Source organism: Pan troglodytes, chromosome 13 (genome assembly GCF_028858775.2).
Source record: "Pan troglodytes isolate AG18354 chromosome 13, NHGRI_mPanTro3-v2.0_pri, whole genome shotgun sequence".
NCBI classification, from domain to species: domain Eukaryota; kingdom Metazoa; phylum Chordata; class Mammalia; order Primates; family Hominidae; genus Pan; species Pan troglodytes.
In genome coordinates, this window is record NC_072411.2 from 143,711,601 (window position 1) to 143,733,091 (window position 21,491).

The following is a 21,491-nucleotide window of genomic DNA, read 5'->3' on the forward strand; positions in this document are numbered from 1 at the left end:
AACAAGGATCTCTGAGGAAAGAAAAAAATAACTGTTTTATACCAATAAACTAAGATAATGTACCTTTACAGTAATCAGATTTCAAAAATAATGTGTTTTTATTACTATTAATAATACTGGCCCGGTGTGGGGGCTCATGCCTGTAATCTTAGCAATTTGGGAGGCCCAAGCGGGCAGATCACCTGAGGTCAGGAGTTCGAGACCAGCCTCGCCAACATGGCGAAACCCTGTCTCTACTAAAAATACAAAAATTAGCTAGGCGTGATGGCGCATGCCTATAATCTCAGCTACTCAGGAGGCTGAGGCAGGAGAATCACTTGAGCCTGGAAGGCAGAGGTTGCAGTGAGCCAAGATCACACCACTGCACTCCAGCCTGGGCAAGAGATTGAGACTGCATCTGAGAAAAAAAAAGTAGATGTAAACACATTAACTTTTTTTTTAAAAAAAACTTTTTCATTTATCATTTTTTTCCCTAAAACATAAACTGGGGGCCGGGCACGGTGGCTCACGCCTGTAATCCCAGCACTTTGGGAGGCCGAGGTGGGCAGATCACAAGGTCAGGAGATCGAGACCATCCTGGCTAACACGGTGAAACTCCGCCTCTACTAAAAATATAAATTAGCCAGGTGTAGGGGCATGGTGGGGGGCGCCTGTAGTCCCAGCTACTCAGGAGGCTGGGGCAGGAGAATGGCATGAACCTGGGAGGCGGAGCTTGCAGTGAGCCGAGATCACGTCACTGCACTCCAGCCTGGGTGACAGAGAGAGACTCTGTCTCAAAAACAAAACAAAACAAAACAAAAACATAAACTGGGGAAAAAATGTCTCTCTCTCTCTCTTTATATATATATATATGTATGTGTGGGTATATATATGTCTGTGTGTATATATATAGAGAGAGAGAGAGAGCACGCGCATGTTTGTGTGTGTGGAGGGGTGGGCAGTCTCGTTCTGTCACCCAGCCTGGAGTGCAGTGGTGTGATCTCAGCTCAGTGCAGCCTCTGCCTCCTGGGCTCCACCAGTCCTCCCACCTTGGCCTCCCAAGTAGCTGGAACTTCAGGCATGCGCCACCATATCTGGCTAATTTGGGGTTTTTTTGGGGGGGAGAAGGGCGGGTAGAGATGGGATTTCACCATGTTGCGCAGTCTGGTCTGAAACTCCTGGGTTCAAGTGATCCACCAGCCTCTGCCTCCCAAAGTGCTGAGATTACAGATGTGAGCCACTGCACCCAGCCTATTTAAATTTTTTAATGTGCAATTTCCTACTTGTTTTTATATATTTATTTATTTATTTATTGAGACGGAGTCTCGCTCTGTCGCCCAAACTGGAGTGCAGTGGCACGATCTCGGCTCACTGCAAGCTCCGCCTCCCGGGTTCACGCCATTCTCCTGCCTCAGCCTCCGGAGTAGCTGGGACTACAGTCACCCGCCACCACACCCGGCTAATTTTTTTGTATTTTTAATAGAGACGGGGTTTCACTGTGTTAGCCAGGATGGTCTCGATCTCCTGACCTTGTGATCCGCCCACCTCAGCCTCCCAAAGTGCTGGGATTACAGGCGTGAGCCACCGCGCCCAGCCCTACTTGTTTTTAAGGCTTCCTTGAGTAATCCCTGCTTAATGCAAAAGATTTTAAAATTCTATATATATATGTGATTGGTACTTGGGACTCATAAATTCATATACAGGAAATGCTTCTTTGTTTTTTCTTTTGTTCGGAGACAGGGTCTCACCCTGCTGCCCAGGCTGGAGTGCAGTGGTGCAGTTGTAGCACACTGCAACCTCAGACTGCTGGCCTCAAGCCATCCTTTCACCTCAGCCTCCCAAAGGGGTGGGATTACAGGCACACACCACCACACCTGGGCAGAAATTTCTTAATATCATATTATTTGAAAAGATTTGCTGTAACAGTCCACTTGGAAGCATGACCTCAGTTATACAGTAATATATGAAAAGAGAATAAATGCAAAGATCGGCCTTATTTGTGAAGTTTAAATTTTTTTGTTATAGGGCCAAAGAATGTGGTGCTTCGCCTAGCTGTAAAATTTTTTCCACCTGATCCTGGTCAGCTACAAGAAGAATATACAAGGTAAAGAGCTCACAGAGCTGAAGCTGTTGTCAGCAGGAATCTTGTATTCACCTGTTATCTCCCACAGCACCTGGCTCATTGAAAGAATGAATAAGCCTGATATACACAGAAAAGTGACCATGAATGTAGAGTGGTTAAAAGAAGCATGTTGGCAGTTGACCCTTGCACAGACACATGTGAATAAGACTTCAGTGTAAGGTTTACGGTACAAATTTGAAAATAAAAAATGGAATGGGATGTTAGGGTCATATTGAACTTACATTTTCCAAATAAACATAGATTTATGCATGTTCATAAGGTTCTCAGGGATTTTGCTCATATATACTTATTTATCAATAAAATATACTTAATTGGTAGAAGTACCCAGTGTGTTAGTCCTTAAGAATTTATGGAGCAGAAATACTTTGGGTCACTTCTTTTGTGCTACTATTTTGAATTAAAGATCAATTCTTTATAGGAATGATCTAAAGATGGCAGGGTGCAATGGCTCACGCCTGTAATCCCAGCACTTTGGGAGGCCAAGGCGGGCAGATCACGAGGTCAGGAGATCGAGACCATCCTGGCTAACACAGTTTTGAAACCCCGTCTCCACTAAAAATACAAAAAATAAGCCGGGCATGGTGGCGGGCACCTGTAGTCCCAGCTACTCAGGAGGCTGAGGCAGGAGAGTGGCGTGAACCCGAGAGGCAGAGTTTGCAGTGAGTCAAGATCACACCACTGCACTCTAGCCTGGGCAACAGAGCGAGACTCCGTCTCAAAAAAAAAAAGAAAAGAAAATTATCCAGGCGTGGTGGCAGGCATCTTTAATCCCAGCTAATTGGGAGGCTAAGGCAGGAGAATCTGTTGAATCCAGGAGGCAGAGGTTGCAGTGAGCCGAGATTGGCATTTCAGTCCAGCCTGGGCAACAAGAGCGAAACTCTGTCTCAAAAAAAAAAAGAAAATATTAACAATTGTTTCATCTGGACAGTAAGGTTATGGAAGGTCTTTTTCTTTGTATTTTTTGTATTTGTTCACATATCAATTGTATTATGAAGAATAGAGGAATAACCTAAAAAGCAACTGAAAACCCAAAATTAGATATAAAAGAGAACTATGATGTTGTAGTGGTATCAATAACTTTTTTGCCTTCTGGCTAAAAGTGTACTCATAAATGAATCAGATGTCTTATGAACTCTCTTTTAAAGGTTTCTGCATATCATTTTAGCAACACAAAATCGTAGAATGTCAGCTGCAAGGAAATGGAGAGACCACATTAGTTCACCCTCTTATTTTTAAAGGTTTAGGAAACTCCAAAGATGGCAAAAAGTATTTTTATGAGTGACCATAGATCTTAATAGTGTATTAAATGCCTGACATTTACCAAAAAAAAAGTCTCTTTTGAGGGAATCACTTTTAAATAGAGATAGATAGATAGATAGATAGATAGATAGTAGATAGATAGATAGATAGATAGATAGATATCTGAAAATGATGGATAACAAAGTGTCCCCTCATTCAGGATCCTGGGTCTCGAGTTCTAGGACTCATGCTGGTAACTCAGTATTATAGTTACTCCCTTCTCCCCCATATTTATGTGGAGGATTCTTTTTTCTGTTTATAAAAATGTACATGTTTGTGGTAAAAGAATTTTTTTTCCAAATAAAGCTAAGGGCCAGGTGCAATGGCTCACACCTGTAATTCCAGCACTTCAGGACGCCAAGGTGGGGGGATCAATTGAGCTCAGGAGTTCAAGACCAGCCTAGGCAACATGGGGAGACCTCATCTCTACAAAATATCAAAAAATTAGCCAGGCATGGTGGCATGCACCTGTAGTCCAGCTACTCTGGAGGCTGAGGCAGGAGTATCACTTGAACCTAGGAGGTTGAGGCTGCAGTGAGCTGTGGTAGCGCCACTGCACTCCAGCCTGGGCAATAGAGTGAGAGCCTGTCTCAAAAAAAATAAGTAAACAAAGATAAGTAAAAAGTAAAAGTTCTCCATTTACCCAGCACCTTATTCTCCGCATAAGTACGTATCTTTCAGATGAAAGCATAGATGTGCAATAAACACATAGATATCAGAACTTTAAAGAAATTACAAATGTTATAAAACAATATCAAATGATACGTATTGAACTGTAGGTTGATTTTTTTCCCCCACTTATTAAGCATGCTGTGGACATTTTTCCATATTGTATATAAAAATATACTAAATTAGGCTGTAACATAATTTCATCGTTCTCATATTCATCCATATTTCCAATATTTCTCTGTTATAATGCTGCAGAGAAACATTGTTCACATACCTTTGTGAACTATGGGAATATTAGTCTAGGAAAGTTTGTAGAAATGGAATTGCTGTGTTAAAGGGTATGTACATCCTGAATTTTAAGAGAATGTGGTAAATTTTAATATTGTGCACTGGGGCATGAATTCCACTAGGGATGGGGGTTGGTCTTGCTTACCTTTGCATTTCCAGCTCCCAGAACAGTACCTAGAACGTAATTCACGCTCAGTAATTATTTGCTGATGGAATAAATGAACATATAAATATTTTCAATTGCCTTCTCTCATTACATTCTCACTAATGGTATTCCAAAGTGCCTGTTTCTCAGATCCTAGCCAAGACCAGATATTATCAATCCGTTAAAAAATTTCACAGCCATGCTTTAAGCTGTGTTTTCATTGGATATTTCTCCTATTTCATCCAAAACTGTGAGTGCAGTTTTATGTGACTAACAGAAGTAATGTGAATTTGTGACCTTCCTCCTTGAAGGTATGGCTGCAGATGTGTAATTATATGTGGGTAGATGGTATGCCTGAAAAGGCTAATTTCTTTCTTTTTTTTTTTTTTTTTTCGAGACAGAGTTTCGCTCTTGTTGCCTAACGTGGAGTGCAGTGGCATGATCTCAGCTCACTGCAACCTCTGCATCTGGGTTCAGGCGATTCTCCTGCCTCAGCCTCCCAAGTAGCTGGGATTACAGGTGTGCACACCACGCCCAGCTGGTTTTTGCACTTTTTTTAGAGACAGGGTTTCACAATGTTGGTCAGGCTGGTCTCGAACTCCTGACCTCAGGTGATCCACCCGCCCCAGCCTCCCAAAGTGCTGGGATTACAGGCGGGAGCCACCGCCCCCAGCCAATTTCTTTTTTTTATTGTTCACATCAGAGTGCCTCAGTGTGTTCAGTACTTTCTTTGCGCTCTCCCATGTGTGTGACTCAGTCTGGTGAGTTGGTTTGTCATCTGACCTTCGCTTGGTGACTGTTTGTTTCATGAAAGGCCTTTTGTGACTTTGCTGTTTCGTGACCGCCTTGCATTTTGCTCACTGTTGGGTCACTGCCACTTCCCAGGGCTCATTTGCTGTCTTGCTGTGGAGACATGTCTATGTTACATTCAGAGAACATTTGGAATTGATCTCTGTCTTATTTTGAACTCTCTTCTAGATACTTGTTTGCCTTGCAACTTAAGAGAGACCTGCTGGAAGAGCGTTTGACCTGTGCTGACACCACAGCGGCCCTTCTCACATCCCATCTCCTGCAGTGTGAGTATCTCCCCGCCAGCGGGGAGCATGCACTGACCATGGCACAGATATACCCGCACTCAGAACTACAATTAGTTGCTGATGTATTTGCCTAGTTAGTGAGCCTGACCATAGAATGAGGTGTTTCAACTTCAGTGTTTTTTATAAGCTACAGATTAACTTCTGTAAAGTGGAACTCCTTGAGGCATATAGTTTCCACGTAGCAAACACAGGCCAAGGCCAAAATCTGTAGCCACGTTCCTTCTTTTGGGTTGTCTCTCATTTATGCCTTTGTGCATTTTACCAGCAATGCATATTCAGTCTAAGAGTCAGAATATAAACCAAACTCTCAGCAAACCCTGGAAAGGGCCTCACTGGGATAAAAGTTACAGTCCTCTCAGATTAGTAAAGCGTTAGCCATGAAGGAAAAAGAAGACATTTCTTCAGTATCTCACACAGATCAAGAGATGGTTCAGAACTGTGTCAAGAATTATAGTTACTTCAAAAATAAACCATGAGAAGTGTAAGAGGAGGTTCTGGCGCCTTGCCGAGCCCCCAGCGATGGGAATAGAAAAACAGAAATACCCACATTGCTCCTGGACTAGAGGTGGGACCACAGCTAGCACAGAACTAATGTTTCTGAAATTTGAATCCAGGAAATATGACATAGAAAGTTCCAAAATTTTAGGAATTAATAAGTATATAGGTTATTTGCAGTTTCCTTGGTCCTTCCCCAGACATACCTTCTTCAAATAATAAATTTTATTATGGGTTTGCTATCCTCCACCAGGGGACGTGTTGATTAATAAAAGTTTTCAAAGTGACTTTGGTTCTTACTCATTTGGCTGAAAGACTTCTCAGGTAGACACATGGCAACGAATGCAACGTGTGACTGAACCAGATCTTTTTGCTATAAAAAACATAATTGGGCAGTTGGTAAAATATGACTAGGGTCCACATCTGGGATGGAGCCTCAGATCGTGGCCCTGTTCCTGATCTGGGTAGTTTTACAAGGCTGCGGGTAAGAATATTGTATTAGTCCATTTCCACACTGCTGATAGAGATGTGGCGGCAGCGAGAGAGGCTTGTACAGGGGAACGGCCCCTTGTAAAATCATCAGATCTCATGAAAGTCTCACTGTTACAAGAACAGCACGGAAAAGATCCGCCCCCATGAGTCAGTTACCTCCCACTGGGTACCTCCCACAGTAAGTGGGACTTGTGGGAGTTATAATTCAAGATGAGATTTGGGTGGGAACACAGCCAAACCGTATCAAATGTCGTAGTTTGTAGGAAGTCCATACTGAAGTATGGCAAGTAACATGTTAGCAACTCACTCTCAAATGGCTCAAAGGAGAAAAAACTCTTGTACTGTGCTTGTAACTTCTCTGTGAATATGAGATTGTCTAAAAATAAAAGCATATTGCTTTAAATTATTGAACTTTATGTTATTAAGACATTGTGGCCTTAAAATACATGAAATTAGACAGAGACATTATTCATCAAGAAATTTGAGAAGGTCTGAAGGAAAAAAATCATTTAAAATACATTATCCTAAAATAAATAAAATACTTCAGCCTGATCATGATAATCTTGAGACAATTTAGGTTTAAGGTGTAGTTTAAAAATAATAGTAGTCCAGGTGCAGTAGCTCATGCCTATATTCCCAGCACATTTGGGAGGCCAAGGCAGGAGGATTGCTTAAGTCCAGGAGTTTGAGACCAGCCTGGGCAATGTGGCAAAACCTTATCTCTACAAAAAATACAAAAATTAGCTGGGCATGATGGTGCTTACCTATAGTCCCAGCTACTTAGGAGGCTGAGGCGGGCAGATTGCTTGAGTCCGGAAGGTTGAGGCTGCAGTGAGTAGTGATCGCACCATTGCACTCCAGCCTGGTCAACAGAACGAGACCTTGTGTCAAAATAATAATCAACACATTAAACTCATCAATGTTTGCCTCCCTGGAGTTACTAATCAGGCCTTTGTTCTTCAAGAAATCCTCTTCACTTCCCATTATATTTGCCTTTTAACAGCATAAAATATTTGGAAAAATTAAATACAAAATCTTGCTTTTTTAGGGATATATTCTTTTGCTACAAATTTGGGATAATTTTTTTTTTACTTTTAATGTATGCAATGACACGTACAAATGCTTGTAGTTTATTTAAAAATTAGTTACTTACTTTTAACCTATCTCAGCGGAAATAGGAGATTACGATGAAACGCTGGACCGAGAGCACCTCAAAGCGAACGCGTATTTGCCTGGCCAGCAGCACTGCCTTGAGAAGATACTAGAATTCCATCAGAAGCACGTGTAAGTCATCACAATTGTCTGTCAACACATTGTCACCACAGTAATGACTAAAGAGTGTGTAACGAGAAAGGACTGTTGTCGTGACTTCTGCAAGATTCTAACATAAGGACCATTGCTCCTGGCCTCAGGATGTGCAGCTGCTGCCAGAGGCAGCTTGGCAGACACACAGACACACAGGTGCCCTGGCCTGAAGCACCTTCACACCTGCACGATGTGCTGCTTTAGAAGGTGCTGGAAGAAGCCAGGCACGGTGGCTCATGCCTGTTATCCCAGCACCCTGGGAGGCTGAGGCAGGTGGATTGCCTGAGGTCAGGAGTTTGAGACCAGCCTGGCCAACATAGTGAGACCCCATCTCTACTAAAAATACAAAAAATTAGCTGGGCTAATGGCAGGCACCTGTAGTCCCAGCTACTCGGGAGGTGAGGCAGGAGAATCGCTTGAACCCAGGAGGTGGAGGTTACAGTGAGACAAGATCGCGCCACTACACTCCAGCCTGGCACCAGAGTGAAACTCCGTCTCAAAAAAAAAAAAAAAAAAGGTGCTGGAAAAGACATCAGGGTCTGGGGGAGGAGGATGCTACTGAGCAGGATGGGGTGGCTATTGGGGGGGTGTCAGCTGCTGCAGTGTCTCTGCAGTGTGGCAGAAAGAGTCCTCTACGGGGAAGACACTGTGCTGTGGTAGAGGAGGAGGGGACTGTGTGAGGCTAACAGTGTCTGCCTGTGTCAGGGCATTGGGAATCGCCTGGCACCCATGGCCTTCGTCTCATCTTGTTTTGATTCCTCTAAGACTTGACACTGGTGGGTTTTTCTGGATGGAAGTGATAGAGACCTAGAGAAGGAGTGCTAGCTAAGGGGAAAAGGATTGAAGAACGGTATGGGAAAGGGCTCTGGGCTCTGGCCCAGGTGGCTGGGAGCTTTAGTCACCAAAGGGGAGCACTCAGCTGGTGAAAGTGAGTCAGGAGGACTTAGCCTTGCCTTTGTGACACATCCTGTTGAGATGCAGGTTTGTTTGTCAGATCATGTATGTTCATGTGTGTCGTTAAGGCTCTACCGCGACCTGCTGGCAGCTGCCCTTTCACACCTTCAGAGTATGAGTGCCAGCTACGCATCCACCACTGCTGTCAGCACTGGGGAGCTGGTTTGAACGGCACAGACTGAGGTGCCTACCCATACAGATCTTACCTTACCCCGTAAGACTGTGTGGATTTCGTGCACCTCACCACTCCCAGTGTGGGGGATCTCTTGTGTCTGCAGGAGAGTGCCTTTTGTGTGCCCGACAGCATGGCAGTCATGAGATATACAGATGCGTTTCTACAGATGAGAATGTGTGCAGTGTAGCAGGAGCATAGCTCATACGCTGTGAGCTGAAAGAAGGCCGAGGGCAGGCTGAAGGAGGCTCGTGGGAGGACCTAGGCGGACAAAGCCAGGGAGGAAGCATTCCAGGCAAAGCACCAGCCTGGGAAGGGAGGGAGAAGGAAGCAGAGAGGAGAGGGAGGTTCCAGCGTGGCATGGGCAGTTTGGGTTCAAGGGCTGGAGGTAGAAGTGCCAGCTGATACTGGAGAGGCCGTAGTGGCAATTACGGACAGCTCTTACGAGCATTTTTGTGTGATCCTCAAACCCACATCATGGCATGCACTGTTTTACCCCATTGTACATATGGTGAGACCATGCGTGCAGAGCTCCATCTCGGACATGGCGGTGTGGGGCATCTTGTGTGTGTAAGTCGGTGCTTCTCATCCATTTGCCTGACCTGACCTTGAGGAGGCCTCCATGCAGGGCAGTACAGGTAGAGCTCCTGCTCTGTTCTCCCGGGTACCCTTGGCTTTGCCTCTTTCAAGTGTTGCCATTATTCTGGCTGGTAGTGAGGAAGGTACAGCTGTTCTGAGTGTCACATCCAGACCTTGACCCATGGAGCCAAGGGCCCTCTGCTAGTGTTGTGTGCCATCCCAGCAGGAAACGGTCACTGGTTCAGTCTGTATTCCTAGGGTTGGGGATAGTCTCTCCCTGCTGAGACACACAGCAGGGGCTGGACATGAGGAAGGGAGAATTGGGCATTGTGCTGCGAACTGTCCAACCTGAAGGACAGTCCCTAGTGGATGGGTGGGTTTGGGATGCTGGGGAGAGTGTTGTCAGCACGTAGGCTGGACTAACCTGTGCAGTGGGTGAAATCAGCTAGGCAGAGGGCAGATACAGGTCAGGAAAGGAGAAGAGCCCAGGATGAACCCCTGAAGAACTGACATTTGAGAGGCTGAGTGCAGGAGGAGGCACCCACAAGAGCCTTTAGCAGCCAGAAGCATGGAAGGGCACAGGTGCCAAGAGAGCATGTTTTAGGATAGTGGCCACAGCCTCTTGTGTGGAGACTACAGGCCTGGGGAGGTAGGCACAGGAGCAGGTTTCTGAGCTTGGCAGTGTGGCAATGTATCGCCTTCAGCAGCTTCAGTGAGTGGTGAGGGTGAATTCTAGATTCAAGTACACTGAAAGTGCAGTGAGGAGACAGTGACAACATCTTTGGGCACTTATGTCAAGAAGCCTGCCTGTGGAAGAACAAAGAACTGGACCCTCAGGGTAGTTCTGTGTGTGTGTGTGTGTGTGTGTGTGTGTGTGTGTGTGTGTGTGTCTGGGTGTGTCTGGGTGTGTTCTGTGTATACATGTGTGGCTGTGTGGTCGTGTGTGCATGTATGTTATATGTGTTCCTATGCATGCATTGTGTGTGTTTCTGTGTGTGGCTCATGTGTTCATGTGTGTTGATGTGTGTTCCTGTGTACATTGTATACTGTGGTTATGTGTACTTGCACATGTTCTTGTGCCTGTGTGTCTCTGCATGCGTGTGTGCGTACATGTGCACATGTATCTGCTAAAAACCCTAGAAAGCCGGTAACAGAAGGGTGAGTCATGTGGTCTGCTTCATACGGGAATACAGTTGAACTCTTGCCGAATAAGCCCGGAAGCAGGAAGCTCTGCTCTACGTTGTAGGCCTTCACTGTGTTAATTTGAGACTGTGTCTGTCACAGTCACCACAGCTTCGTTGCACATCTTATTTCTTTTGATAATTCTTCAGGTTTTTTTTTTAAAGACAATATTGTACCTTTATTTTAATTATTATACATTTCTTACATTGTCTTATGATTCTGATGGTTCTTCAGTGATCCACTGAAAACACCTTTATAATCACTGAATAGGATATTAAAGAAGTGTTTTTCTTGACTTTATCACATTGCTTTTGGATCTTTGAAACTGCAGAGAAAAGTCGGGCACAGTGGCTCATGCCTGTAATCCCAACACTTTGAGAGGCTGACAAGTTTGAGTCCAGGAGTTCAAGACACCCTGGGCAACATGACAAAACCCTGTCTCTACAAAAAATTAGCCAAGTGTGGTGGTGCGTGCCTGTGGTCTCAGCTACTCAGGAGACTGAGGCGAAAGGATCGCTTGAGCCTGGGAGGCAGAGCTTGCAGTGAGCCAAGATTATGCCACTACACTCCAGCCTGGGCGACAGAGTGAGACCCTGTCTCTAAACGAATGAGCGAGTGAGTGAGTGAGTGAGTGAGTGAGAAAATGGGTTTATAAGACACAAGTGTTTCAGATAGTAAAAAATATTTTTTAAGATGAAAAGGAGATGGCCGGGCGCAGTGGCTCCCGCCTGTAATCCCAGCACTTTGAGAAGCCGAGGTGGGCGGATCACCTGAGGTCAGGAGTTTGAGACCAGCCCGGCCAACATGGCAAACCCCGTCTCTACTAAAAATACAAAAAGCTGGGCATGGTAGCGTGCACCTGTCGTCCCAGCTACTCAGGAGGCTGAGGCAGGAGAATCCGCTTGAACCTGGGAGGCAGAGGTTGCAGTGAGCCAAGATTGCACCATTTCACTCCAGCCTGAGCAGCAGAGTGAGACTCCATCAAAAAAAAGAAAAGAAAAGAAATACCATAGATAACACTACTATCCCGTCACACTCATTTTCTTTCTTTTTCATTTCATTTTATTATTAGTATTATTATTGTTAGAGATGGAGTCTCACTCTGTCACCCAGGCTGAAGTGCAGTGGCATGATCTCAGCTCACTGCAACCTCCGCCACCACGCCTGGCTAATTTTTGTATTTTTAGCAGAGACAGGGTTTCGCCATGTTGTCCAGGCTGGTCTCAAACTCTTGACCTCAGGTGATCCACCCGCCTCCGCCTCCCAAGGTGCTGGGATTACAGGCATCAGCCACTGTGCCCGGCCCTCTGTGGTGTTTCTTCTGATTTAAAATTTGTCTCTGCCAGTAGTATTTGTGTATAACCTTGTCACTATCGAGCAGATGTAAGGCTGAGTAGCTAGTGTATGCAAAGAAAGTGTTCTACCCGTTACAAAGTAGTTACAGAATAGAAGAAAACTGAGGATGTCTTTGGCCTGCACGTGTGGTATGCTGTTTTTGTAGTGGGTAAACACAGACAGTGAACCATCTGCCCTCTAAACACACAAAGCCTTCATTGTTGGTTTTCCTGATCACTTCTATAATGCATTTTGGCTCTTTCAGAAATCAAGTGTTTGTAGTGTATGATTCTACCGTTTTTTATTACAGGGGCCAGACACCTGCTGAGTCAGATTTCCAGGTGCTCGAAATTGCTCGAAAGTTGGAAGTGTACGGCATCAGATTTCACATGGCTTCTGACAGGGAAGGAACCAAGATTCAACTGGCAGTTTCCCACATGGGTGTACTCGTGTTCCAGGTAGGCCAGTGGGGAAGGGAGGGGAGGTTTTCTGCAACCTGGTGGGGTTTGTTCTTATAGATGTTAGTAAATATTTGTCCTGATGAGTACGGGCCTCGATTTGGAAGAAGGGCTTTGCATATCATCCAATCCAACCTCTTACTCAGTGGGGAAATTATTCTTTTGTCCTTCTCTGACACCATGTGTGACTATCCTCCATGTCATGGAGCCCACTGCTTCCTGGGACTGCCTCCCGCCTCCTTGGATTCCCCACTGCCTCCTGCCCCACCAGGGCTGCCCACTGCCTCTGGGACTTCGCATTCCCTCCTGGGATTTGGCCTACCCCCTTAGGATCCTAAACCACAACCCTGTTTTTTTTCCAGTGGAGCAGTCTCTGTGCTGTGGGTGTGACCTGGGCTGGACTGTGAGTGCTTTAGAGTGGGTTACAGTAATCATTTCAGTAAATAAACTAGAATAGAATAGAAAATATCAGAGGGATTGCTTGTGATAAGAGTCAGTGTTGTCTTCTGAGGTGTTTGTATTAGTTGTGATGCATAGGTAAATAATTACATAAATGGTGGGCATGGCCTGCTCACTTCCATTTGTGGTTATGTGTGTGTATGCTGGGGTTTGTGATGTCCAAGAAGCTTAAGTGTGACTGCTAGTGCCGACTAGAAGGAGCTTTTCTCCTTATTCAGGCCCTTTGCATATCTGAAGAAAGCTCTTGCTGGGGCTCCCCAAGTCCCCTCGCACCCAGGCTAAATATGTCCGACTTGTCTGGGCCCCTCCTTTTGGGAGCACTCCAGTCACTGGCCCTTGTAAAATTTTGCCCCTCTGATAGACTACGGTAATCCTGAAAAGGTCTCCTCGATGCTGAATATTGTGGGAATTGTCACTATTGCAGTCTGGGAGCCCATTGCCTGCATGACCTCCTGTTTCTTTGTGGGCTCTTTTAACCTGTGACTATCAAAAAGAGCTTGGTCTGATTCAGGCCTCCCTCATCAAGCCATGTTTATTATTGTTTTCTTTTCCTTATTTTTCTTAACCTAGCCATCAAGTTTCAATTTCCTGTCAGAAAAAAAATTAATTTTGAATTTAGAATATTATGTTACATTTCATACTAAATGTGATTAGAGAGCAATAAAAATCCATGATAGAGACCAGCCTTAGCAACCCATGCCTTCAGGTGGAGGGTCTGAGCATCCCCTGCCTACACCTGCTGATGAGTGTTCCCCCATTGCACAGAGATGAAAACCTCATATCCAAACTGAGCCATTGCCACATTTCCAGAAAAAAACAAATAATACAACCTAAAGAAGTCGTAAAAGCAAGGGATTAGAAACTTCAGATTGAAGATAGCAGACTGAATATATGTATTTATTTTTATTCCCTCAAAACCCTGAACACAATGACAGTTGAAGGAATTTTTTAAACATTTAAATCTGTAAGAACAAAGAATGGGAAAACAGCCCACGAAAGATGAGGATAGCAGCAATGTTTGGAAGCTGGGAAATGAAACAGGGAGTGGGACCTGACTTTGCAGAGTAGGGAAGGCTGGAATCTCACAGCCTTCAGCGGCAAAGTCACAGTGCAAGCCAACATGTTCCCAGGAGCCCCAGAAAGGGCTCACAGTTCATGCTTATGAGAAATAGGAATACTTCTTTATCAGAAATGTAAAATTTTATCTTGTAATTTTTTAATTTTTATCAGCCTTGTTTGTGATACTAAAATTCTGGGAATTAACCGTTAGAAAGCCAGTTAAATAGCCTGGCACAGTGGTTCACACCTGTAATCTCAGCACTTTGGGAGGCTAAGGTGGGCAGATTGCTTGAGTCCAGGAGTTTGAGACCAGCTGGAGCAACATGGAGAAACCTCATCTCTACTAAAAATACCAAAAATTCATTGGGTGTAGTGGCATGTACCTGTAGTCCCAGCTACTCAGGAGGCTGAGGTGGGAGAATCACCTGAGCCCAGGAGGTCGAGGCTACAGTGAGCCGAGATTGTGCCACTGCACTGCAGCCTGGGCACCTTGAGTGAGACCCTGTCTCTAAATAAGTACATAAATAAAAGCCAGCTAAATAAATGGTGGTGCATCCATGTGAACAGAATATTGGGCAACTGTACAAACAAGGAAGCAGCTCTTTATGTCCCAATAATGAGACATCCTTCAAGATGCATCATTACATGGAGAAAAGATTGAAAACTCTGTATAGTAGCTACTGCTTGTGGGGAAAAGAGAGAAAATTATATGTGCACTATATTCCACACTATTAAATGAACTGGTGACATTAATGGCCCCAGGGAAGAGTGGCCAAGCTGGCAGGCTTTGGAACAGTGCTGAGAGGGAGACTTGCACTGTGGACTCATTTTTGAACCTTCAGAATTTGAGCCTTGTGAATGTATCACTGTATTACATTTTCACAAAACCTTCACAGGAATAAAACACTGCATCTCTGAAACGAGCAGGATACCATGATAGAAACAAATGGAGAACATAAAAACATTTGCAAATTAAAATACAGGCTGCCCCAGTCCATTCCCACCCCATGTCTCCTACCTGGTCTGCACGCCAGGCAGGGGTCATCAGCCTCTTTGTCCTGCAGAGTTGTGCTGGCACATGCTCTGCTACTTTTTAGCAGGTTTACTGCCTGGCCCCACATGCAACAATAGGAACCTAACCCCAGCAGACCTTGGGCTCCACAATTTCATCTCCATCATCCACAGAGGTATGGCAGCCTCAGTTCTAAGCGCAGATATTTAAAATTATAATATAGGAGGATCCAAGATGGCTGATTAGAAGCAACTGAGGTTCACACCACTCACGAAGAGGAAAGAAAAGGGGTGAGTGGATTCACCTTCAACTGAAATATTCAGGTTCTTGCACTGAAACTAACTAGGCGAACAACTCAACCCACAGAGGATGAAGAAAAGCGAGGGTGGGGGTTGATGGCCCACCCAAGAGCAGCATGGAGCCAAAGGAACCCCCATCCCCAGCCAAGGGAAATGGTGAGTGACTGTGCAACCTCACCCAGGAAACTACACCTCTCCCACAGATGTTTGCAACCCACAGATCAGGAGATCCTCTCATGAGCCCATGCCACTAGGACCTTGTGTCCAATACACAGAGTTGTGTTCAGTCTCAGCAGAGCAGCCACTGAGGCACACACAGAGACCTAGGAGTTTCACATACTTCAGCCTCAGGACCCCCAGCAAGGTGGGAAATCTGTTTGTACAAATCCCTAAGAAGGAGGCTGAATCCAGGGAGCCAAGCAGTATCATTCTGTGAGGCCCACTTCCACAGCACCTCACAAGTTAAGACCCACTGGCTTGGAATTCTAGCCAGCCAACAGCAGCAGGCTGGAAATCTGCCTGAGATGGATCCAAGTTCCTGCGGGGGCGGGGTGGCCACCATCTCTAGTTTGGTTGACTCAGCCATTTTAGCCTGCTGGCTTTGGAGTCTGGATAAGGAAGAGTTCCCCCACATGCAGCATACCTACTCTGCAAAAAGCAGCCAGGCTGCTGCTTTAAGTGGGCCCCTGACCCTGTTCCTCCTGACTGGGTGAGCCACCCCCTACAGGTGCATTTGGGCCAGCAACAAGTCAGTACCCTCCTGGGATAAAGCTTTTAGAGGAGGAAGCTGCCTGCTATCTTTTCTGTTTCACAGGCTTTGCTGGTGATACCTCCAGGTACAGAAAAATCGAGGCAACTAGGGTCTGGAGCGACTCCCAGCAAACTGCAGCAGCCCTAAAAACAACAGGCCAGGCGTAGTGGCTCACACCTGTAATCCCAGCACTTTGGGAGGCTGAGGTGGGCAGATCACTTGAGGTCAGGAGTTCAAGACCAGCCTGGACAACATGTTGAAACACCATCTCTACTAAAAATACGAAAATTAGCTGGGTGTAGTGGTGGGCACCTATAGTCCCAGCTATTTAGGAGGCTGAGACAGGATAATCACTTGAACATGGGGAGGCAGAGGTTGCAGTGAGCTGAGATCACACCACTGCACTCCACCCTGGGCAACAGAGCGAGACTGTCTCAAAAAACAAACACCTGTAATCCCAGCACTGTGGGAGGCTGAAACAAGCAGATCACCTGAGGTCAGAAGTTCAAGACCAGCCTGGCCAAGTGGTGAAACCCCATCTCTACTAAAAATACAAAAAAAAAAAAAAAAAAATTAGCCACACACAGCGGTAGGCTGAGGAGGGAGAACTGCTTGAATCTGTGAGGCAGAGGTTGCAGTGAGCCAAGATCGTGCCACTGCACTCCACCCTGGGTGACAAAGTGAGACCCTGTATCAAAAAAAAAAACAGAAAACAACAACAACATGAACCAAAAAACCCATAAAAGCCCCATTCAAAGGTCAGCAACCTCAAAGATCAAAGTTTGATAAACCCACAGAGATGAGAAAATCAACACAAAAATGCTGAACACTCAAAAAGTCAGAGTGCCTCTTGTCCTCCAAATGACCACAATACCTCTCTGGCAAGGGCACAGAAATGGGCTGGGGCTGAGGCTGAGATAGCGTTATTGACAGAAGCAGGCTTTGGAAGGTGGGTAATAATGAACTTTGCTGAGCTAAAGGAGCATGTTGTAACCCAATGCAAAGAAGCTAAGGACCATGATAAAACAACACAGGAGCTTATAGCCAGTTTTGAGAGAAACATAACCGACCTGATGTAGCTGAAAAACACAACACGAGAACCTCACATTGCAATCACAAGTATCAATAGCAGAATAGGCCAAGCAGAGGAAAGAATCTCAGAGCATTGAAGACTATCTTTCTGAAATAGGCAGACAAGAATAGAGAGAAAAGAATGAAAAGGAATGACAGAACCTCCAAGAAATATGGGATTATGTGAAGAGACCAAACCTATAACTGATTGGGTTACCCAAAAGAGACAGGGAGAATGGAATCAAGTTGGAAAACGTACTTTGGGATATCATCCAGGAGAATTTCCCCAACCTAACGAGACAGGCTAATATTCAAATTCAGGAAATGCAGAGAACCCCAGTAAGATACTCCACAAGAAGATCTGCCCCAAGACATATAATCATCAGACTCTCCAAGGCTGAAATAAAAGAAAAAATATTAAAGGCAGCCAGAGAGAAAGGCCAGGTCATCTACAAAGGGAATCCCTTCAGACTAACAGGGGACCTCTCAGCAGAAACCCTACAAGCCAGAAGAGATTGGGGGCCAATATTCAACATTCTTAGGAAAAAATTTCCAACCCAGAATTTCATATCTGGCCAAACTAAACTTCATAAGCAAAACAGAAATAAGATTCTTTTCAGACAAGCAAGTGCTTAGGGAATTCATCACCACCAGGCCTGCTTTGCAAGAGCTCCTGAAGGAAGCACTAAATACAGAAAGGAAAAACTGTTAACAGCCACTGCAAAAACACACTGAAATACATAGACCAGTGACACTATAAAGCAACCACAAAAACAAGTCTGCAAAATAACCAGCTAGCACCATGATGACAGGATGAAATTCACATATAACAATATTAACCTTAAATGTAAATGGGCTAAATGCCCCCAATTAAAAGACACAGAATGGCAAGCTGGATAAAGAGCCAAGACCTATGGGTATGCTGTCTTCAAGAGACCTGTCTCACGTGCAAAGACACACATAGGCTCAAAATGAAGGGATGGAATAAAATTTACCAAGCAAATGGAAAACAGAAAAAAACAAGGCTTGCAATCCTAGTTTCTGACAGAACAGACTTTAAAGCAACAAAGATTAAAAAAGACAAAGAAGGGCATTATATAATGGTAAAGGGTTCAACAAGAGAGCTAATTATCCTAAATATATATGCACCCAATACAGGAGCCCCCAGATTCATAAAGCAAGTTCTTAAAGATCTAAAAAACGACTTAGACTCCCACACAATAATAATAGGAGACTTTAACACCCCACTGACAATATTAGACAGATCATCAAGACAGAAAGTTAACTTTCTGAAAATATTCAGGACCTGAACTCAGCCCTGGATAAAGTGACCTTATAGATAGCTACAGAACTGTCCCCCCAAAAACAACAGAATATAAATTCTTCTCATCACCACATGGCACTTTGTCTAAAACTGATCACATAATCGGAAGCAAAACACTCCTCAGCAAATGCATAAGAACTGAAATCATAACAAACAGTCTCTTACACCACAGCACAATCAAATTAGAACTCAAGATTTAAACATTCACTGAAAACCACACAACTATATGGAAATTGAACAACCTGCTCCTGAATGACTCTTGGGTAAATAATGAAATTAAGGTAGAAATCAAGAATTATTTGAAACTAATGAGAACAAAGAGATAACATATCAGAATCTGGGATGCAGCTAAAGCAGTGTTAAGAGGGAAATTTATAGTACTAAATGCCCACATCAAAAAGCTAGAAAGATCTCAGGTTAACAACCTAACATCTCAACTAAAAGACCTAAAAAATCAAGAGCAAACAAACCTCAAAGCTAGCAGAAGACGAGAAATAGCCAAGATCAGAGCTGAACTGAAGAGATAGAGACACAAAAAACCCTTCAAAAAATCAAATCCAGGAGCTGGTTTTTTGAAAAAATTAATAAAATAGACTGCTAGCTAGACTAGTAAAGAAGATAATAGAGAATAATCAAATGAACAATCTGAAATGATAGGGGAATATCACCACTGAACCCACGGAAATATAAACAATCATCAGAGAATGCTGTAAACACCTCTGTGCACATAAACTGGAAAATCTAAAAGAAATTGATAAATTCCTGGACACATATACCCTCCCAAGACTGAACCAGAAAGAAACTTATAAAAACCCTAGATGAGGGCTAGACACAGTGGCTCACGTCTGAATCCCAGCACTTTCGGAGGCCGATGGGGGCAGATCACTTGATGTCAGGAGTTCAAGACCAGCCTGGGGCCAACATGGTAAAACCCTGTCTCTACTAATATAATAATTAGCCAGGCATGATAGTGGGTGCCCATAACCCCAGCTACTTGAGAGACTGAGGCAGGAGAACCGCTTGAGCCTGGGAGGCGGAGGTTGCAGTGAGCCAAAATCAAGCCACTATACTCCAGTCTGGGCGATGAAGTGAGACCCTGTCTCAAAAACAAAAACAAAAAAAACCCTGGAAGAAAATCTAGGCAATGCCATTCAGGACACAGGCACAGGAAGGATTTCATGACGAAAATGCCAAAAGCAATTGCAACAAAAGCAAAAATTGATAAATGAGATTTAATTAAACTGAAAAGCTTATGCACAGCAAAAGAAACTATCATCAGAGTGAACAGACAACCCTACAGAATGGGAGAAAAATTTTGCAGTCTATCCATCCAACAAAGGATAATAGTGGAGAAGACCCAAGAACTCCCAGGAAGAAGAGAGAAAGAAGTGTGATTTAAAATGGCCTGGAACTATTCCGTAGCAGTACTGGAAGCTAGAAAGCAACGGGGCTTTCCGAGCCAGGGGGAAATTGAATCCCTGAATAGACCAGAAATGTGGTGTGAAATTGAGGCAATAATATCCTACCAAGTAAAAAAAAAAAAAGTAGCCCAGGACCAGATGGATTCACAGCTGAATTCAACCAGAGGTACAAAGAAGAGCTGGTACAATTTCTCTCTCTCTTTTTTTTTTTTTTTTGAGACGGAGTTTCATTCTTGTTGCCCAGGCTGGAGTGCAATGGCACTGCAATGGCAGCAGCTCAAACATTAAAAGGAAATTATTTCCAAACTAATTCTTTTTTTTTTTTTTTTGAGACTACAGTTTTATTATTACGCAAATCAGTTTCCCCGAGCATTTGGCGATTTTTTTTTTTTAATTTGGTGTATGGGGGGCTCTAGACTAGAATTCTGTGCTCTGTTCCACATGACTTCTGTACAGAGAAAACCTTTTTTCACACATGTAGATTTTTTAAAAATTTAACTACTACTCGCCCTTTGTAAGGAAAAACTAGAGGAGGGAATGAAATAAAAGTGAGAAAGAAGGAAATAGGGTGGTCCACATCCGAGACAGGCAGAGGAAGACACAGGTTCTGCCTGCCAAGAGAGCATCCACCAACACCAGAGCAGAGGGCAGGGCCCCGGGAGAGAGGGTAGACCAGGGACTCATTTCTTGTGCTGGACCGTGTGGAAGAGTGTTAACTAGGGATAGGTACATGCCAGTGAAGCAAATGAAAAGAGGCAATTAGGATTCTCAAGGAAATTTTGAAGAAGGAAGCTTTACTTTATAATATAAAAAAAGTAGTTAAATTCACCATAGCTCAGCTTGTGAGCAATGCTTACATGACCATTAATATAAATACTGAATTTAAAATTTACCAACAATTAGGAGAGTGTGGGGAGGGGTAGGTGTGAGGTATTGGCAGTGACAGATGTTGAGGAGGCAAGATTTCAAAGTGGAGAATGTGCTAGCTGTCATAAATGTGCTTTTCAGAAATACGGGTGAATGAATGGATGCATGAGAGTAAATCCCAGAAAGACAGCCAAGAGAGGTGAAGCTAGTTCTGTCTGAGGAAGAGGACTTGATGTGGAGTGGGTGACCCTGACCTGGCAGTTTGTTTCCAGTCGTGTAGTCTATATGGCATTTTCAGATATGCCCTGGATTATTGGATGAATATGAAAATGAAAACAGTAGATTTTAGCATTCCACAGCTAACTGTGCAGGTTTAAAAGTGTTGTCTTAAAGTCTGTCAAGTCAGGGTGCAGTAGATGAAAGCTGTGATTGTCCTTGGATTTTCTATTTATTTCTCCTTTTATCATGGTGGTCAAGACCCTGGGATATACAGTTGGCCCTCCATATCCGCAGGAAAATAAACGATAAAAAACAATACAGGCTGGGCGCGGTGGCTCACACCTGTAATCCCAGAACTTTGGGAGGCCAAGGCTGGTAGATCACCTGAGGTCACGAGTTCAAGACCAGCTTGGCCAA

At 44.2% G+C, this 21,491-nt stretch overlaps 1 protein-coding gene across 9 annotated transcripts in view; it reads left to right on the plus strand.

Annotated features, from left to right (window-relative positions):
• The window catches only part of FARP2 (FERM, ARH/RhoGEF and pleckstrin domain protein 2), a 136,324-nt gene that overhangs the window by 50,529 nt on the left and 64,304 nt on the right, over positions 1-21,491 (plus strand). For all 9 annotated transcript variants that reach the window (XR_010150259.1, XR_001716566.4, XR_008546878.2 and 6 more), the window contains 4 exons: positions 2,005-2,083; positions 5,502-5,599; positions 7,777-7,891; positions 12,445-12,592. Coding sequence is in view for 4 of the 9 variants with exons in the window: in XM_016950925.4 (XP_016806414.1) it covers positions 2,005-2,083; positions 5,502-5,599; positions 7,777-7,891; positions 12,445-12,592 (440 nt within the window). In the remaining 5 variants the exon portion in view is untranslated. The remainder of the gene's footprint in view (positions 1-2,004; positions 2,084-5,501; positions 5,600-7,776; positions 7,892-12,444; positions 12,593-21,491) is intronic.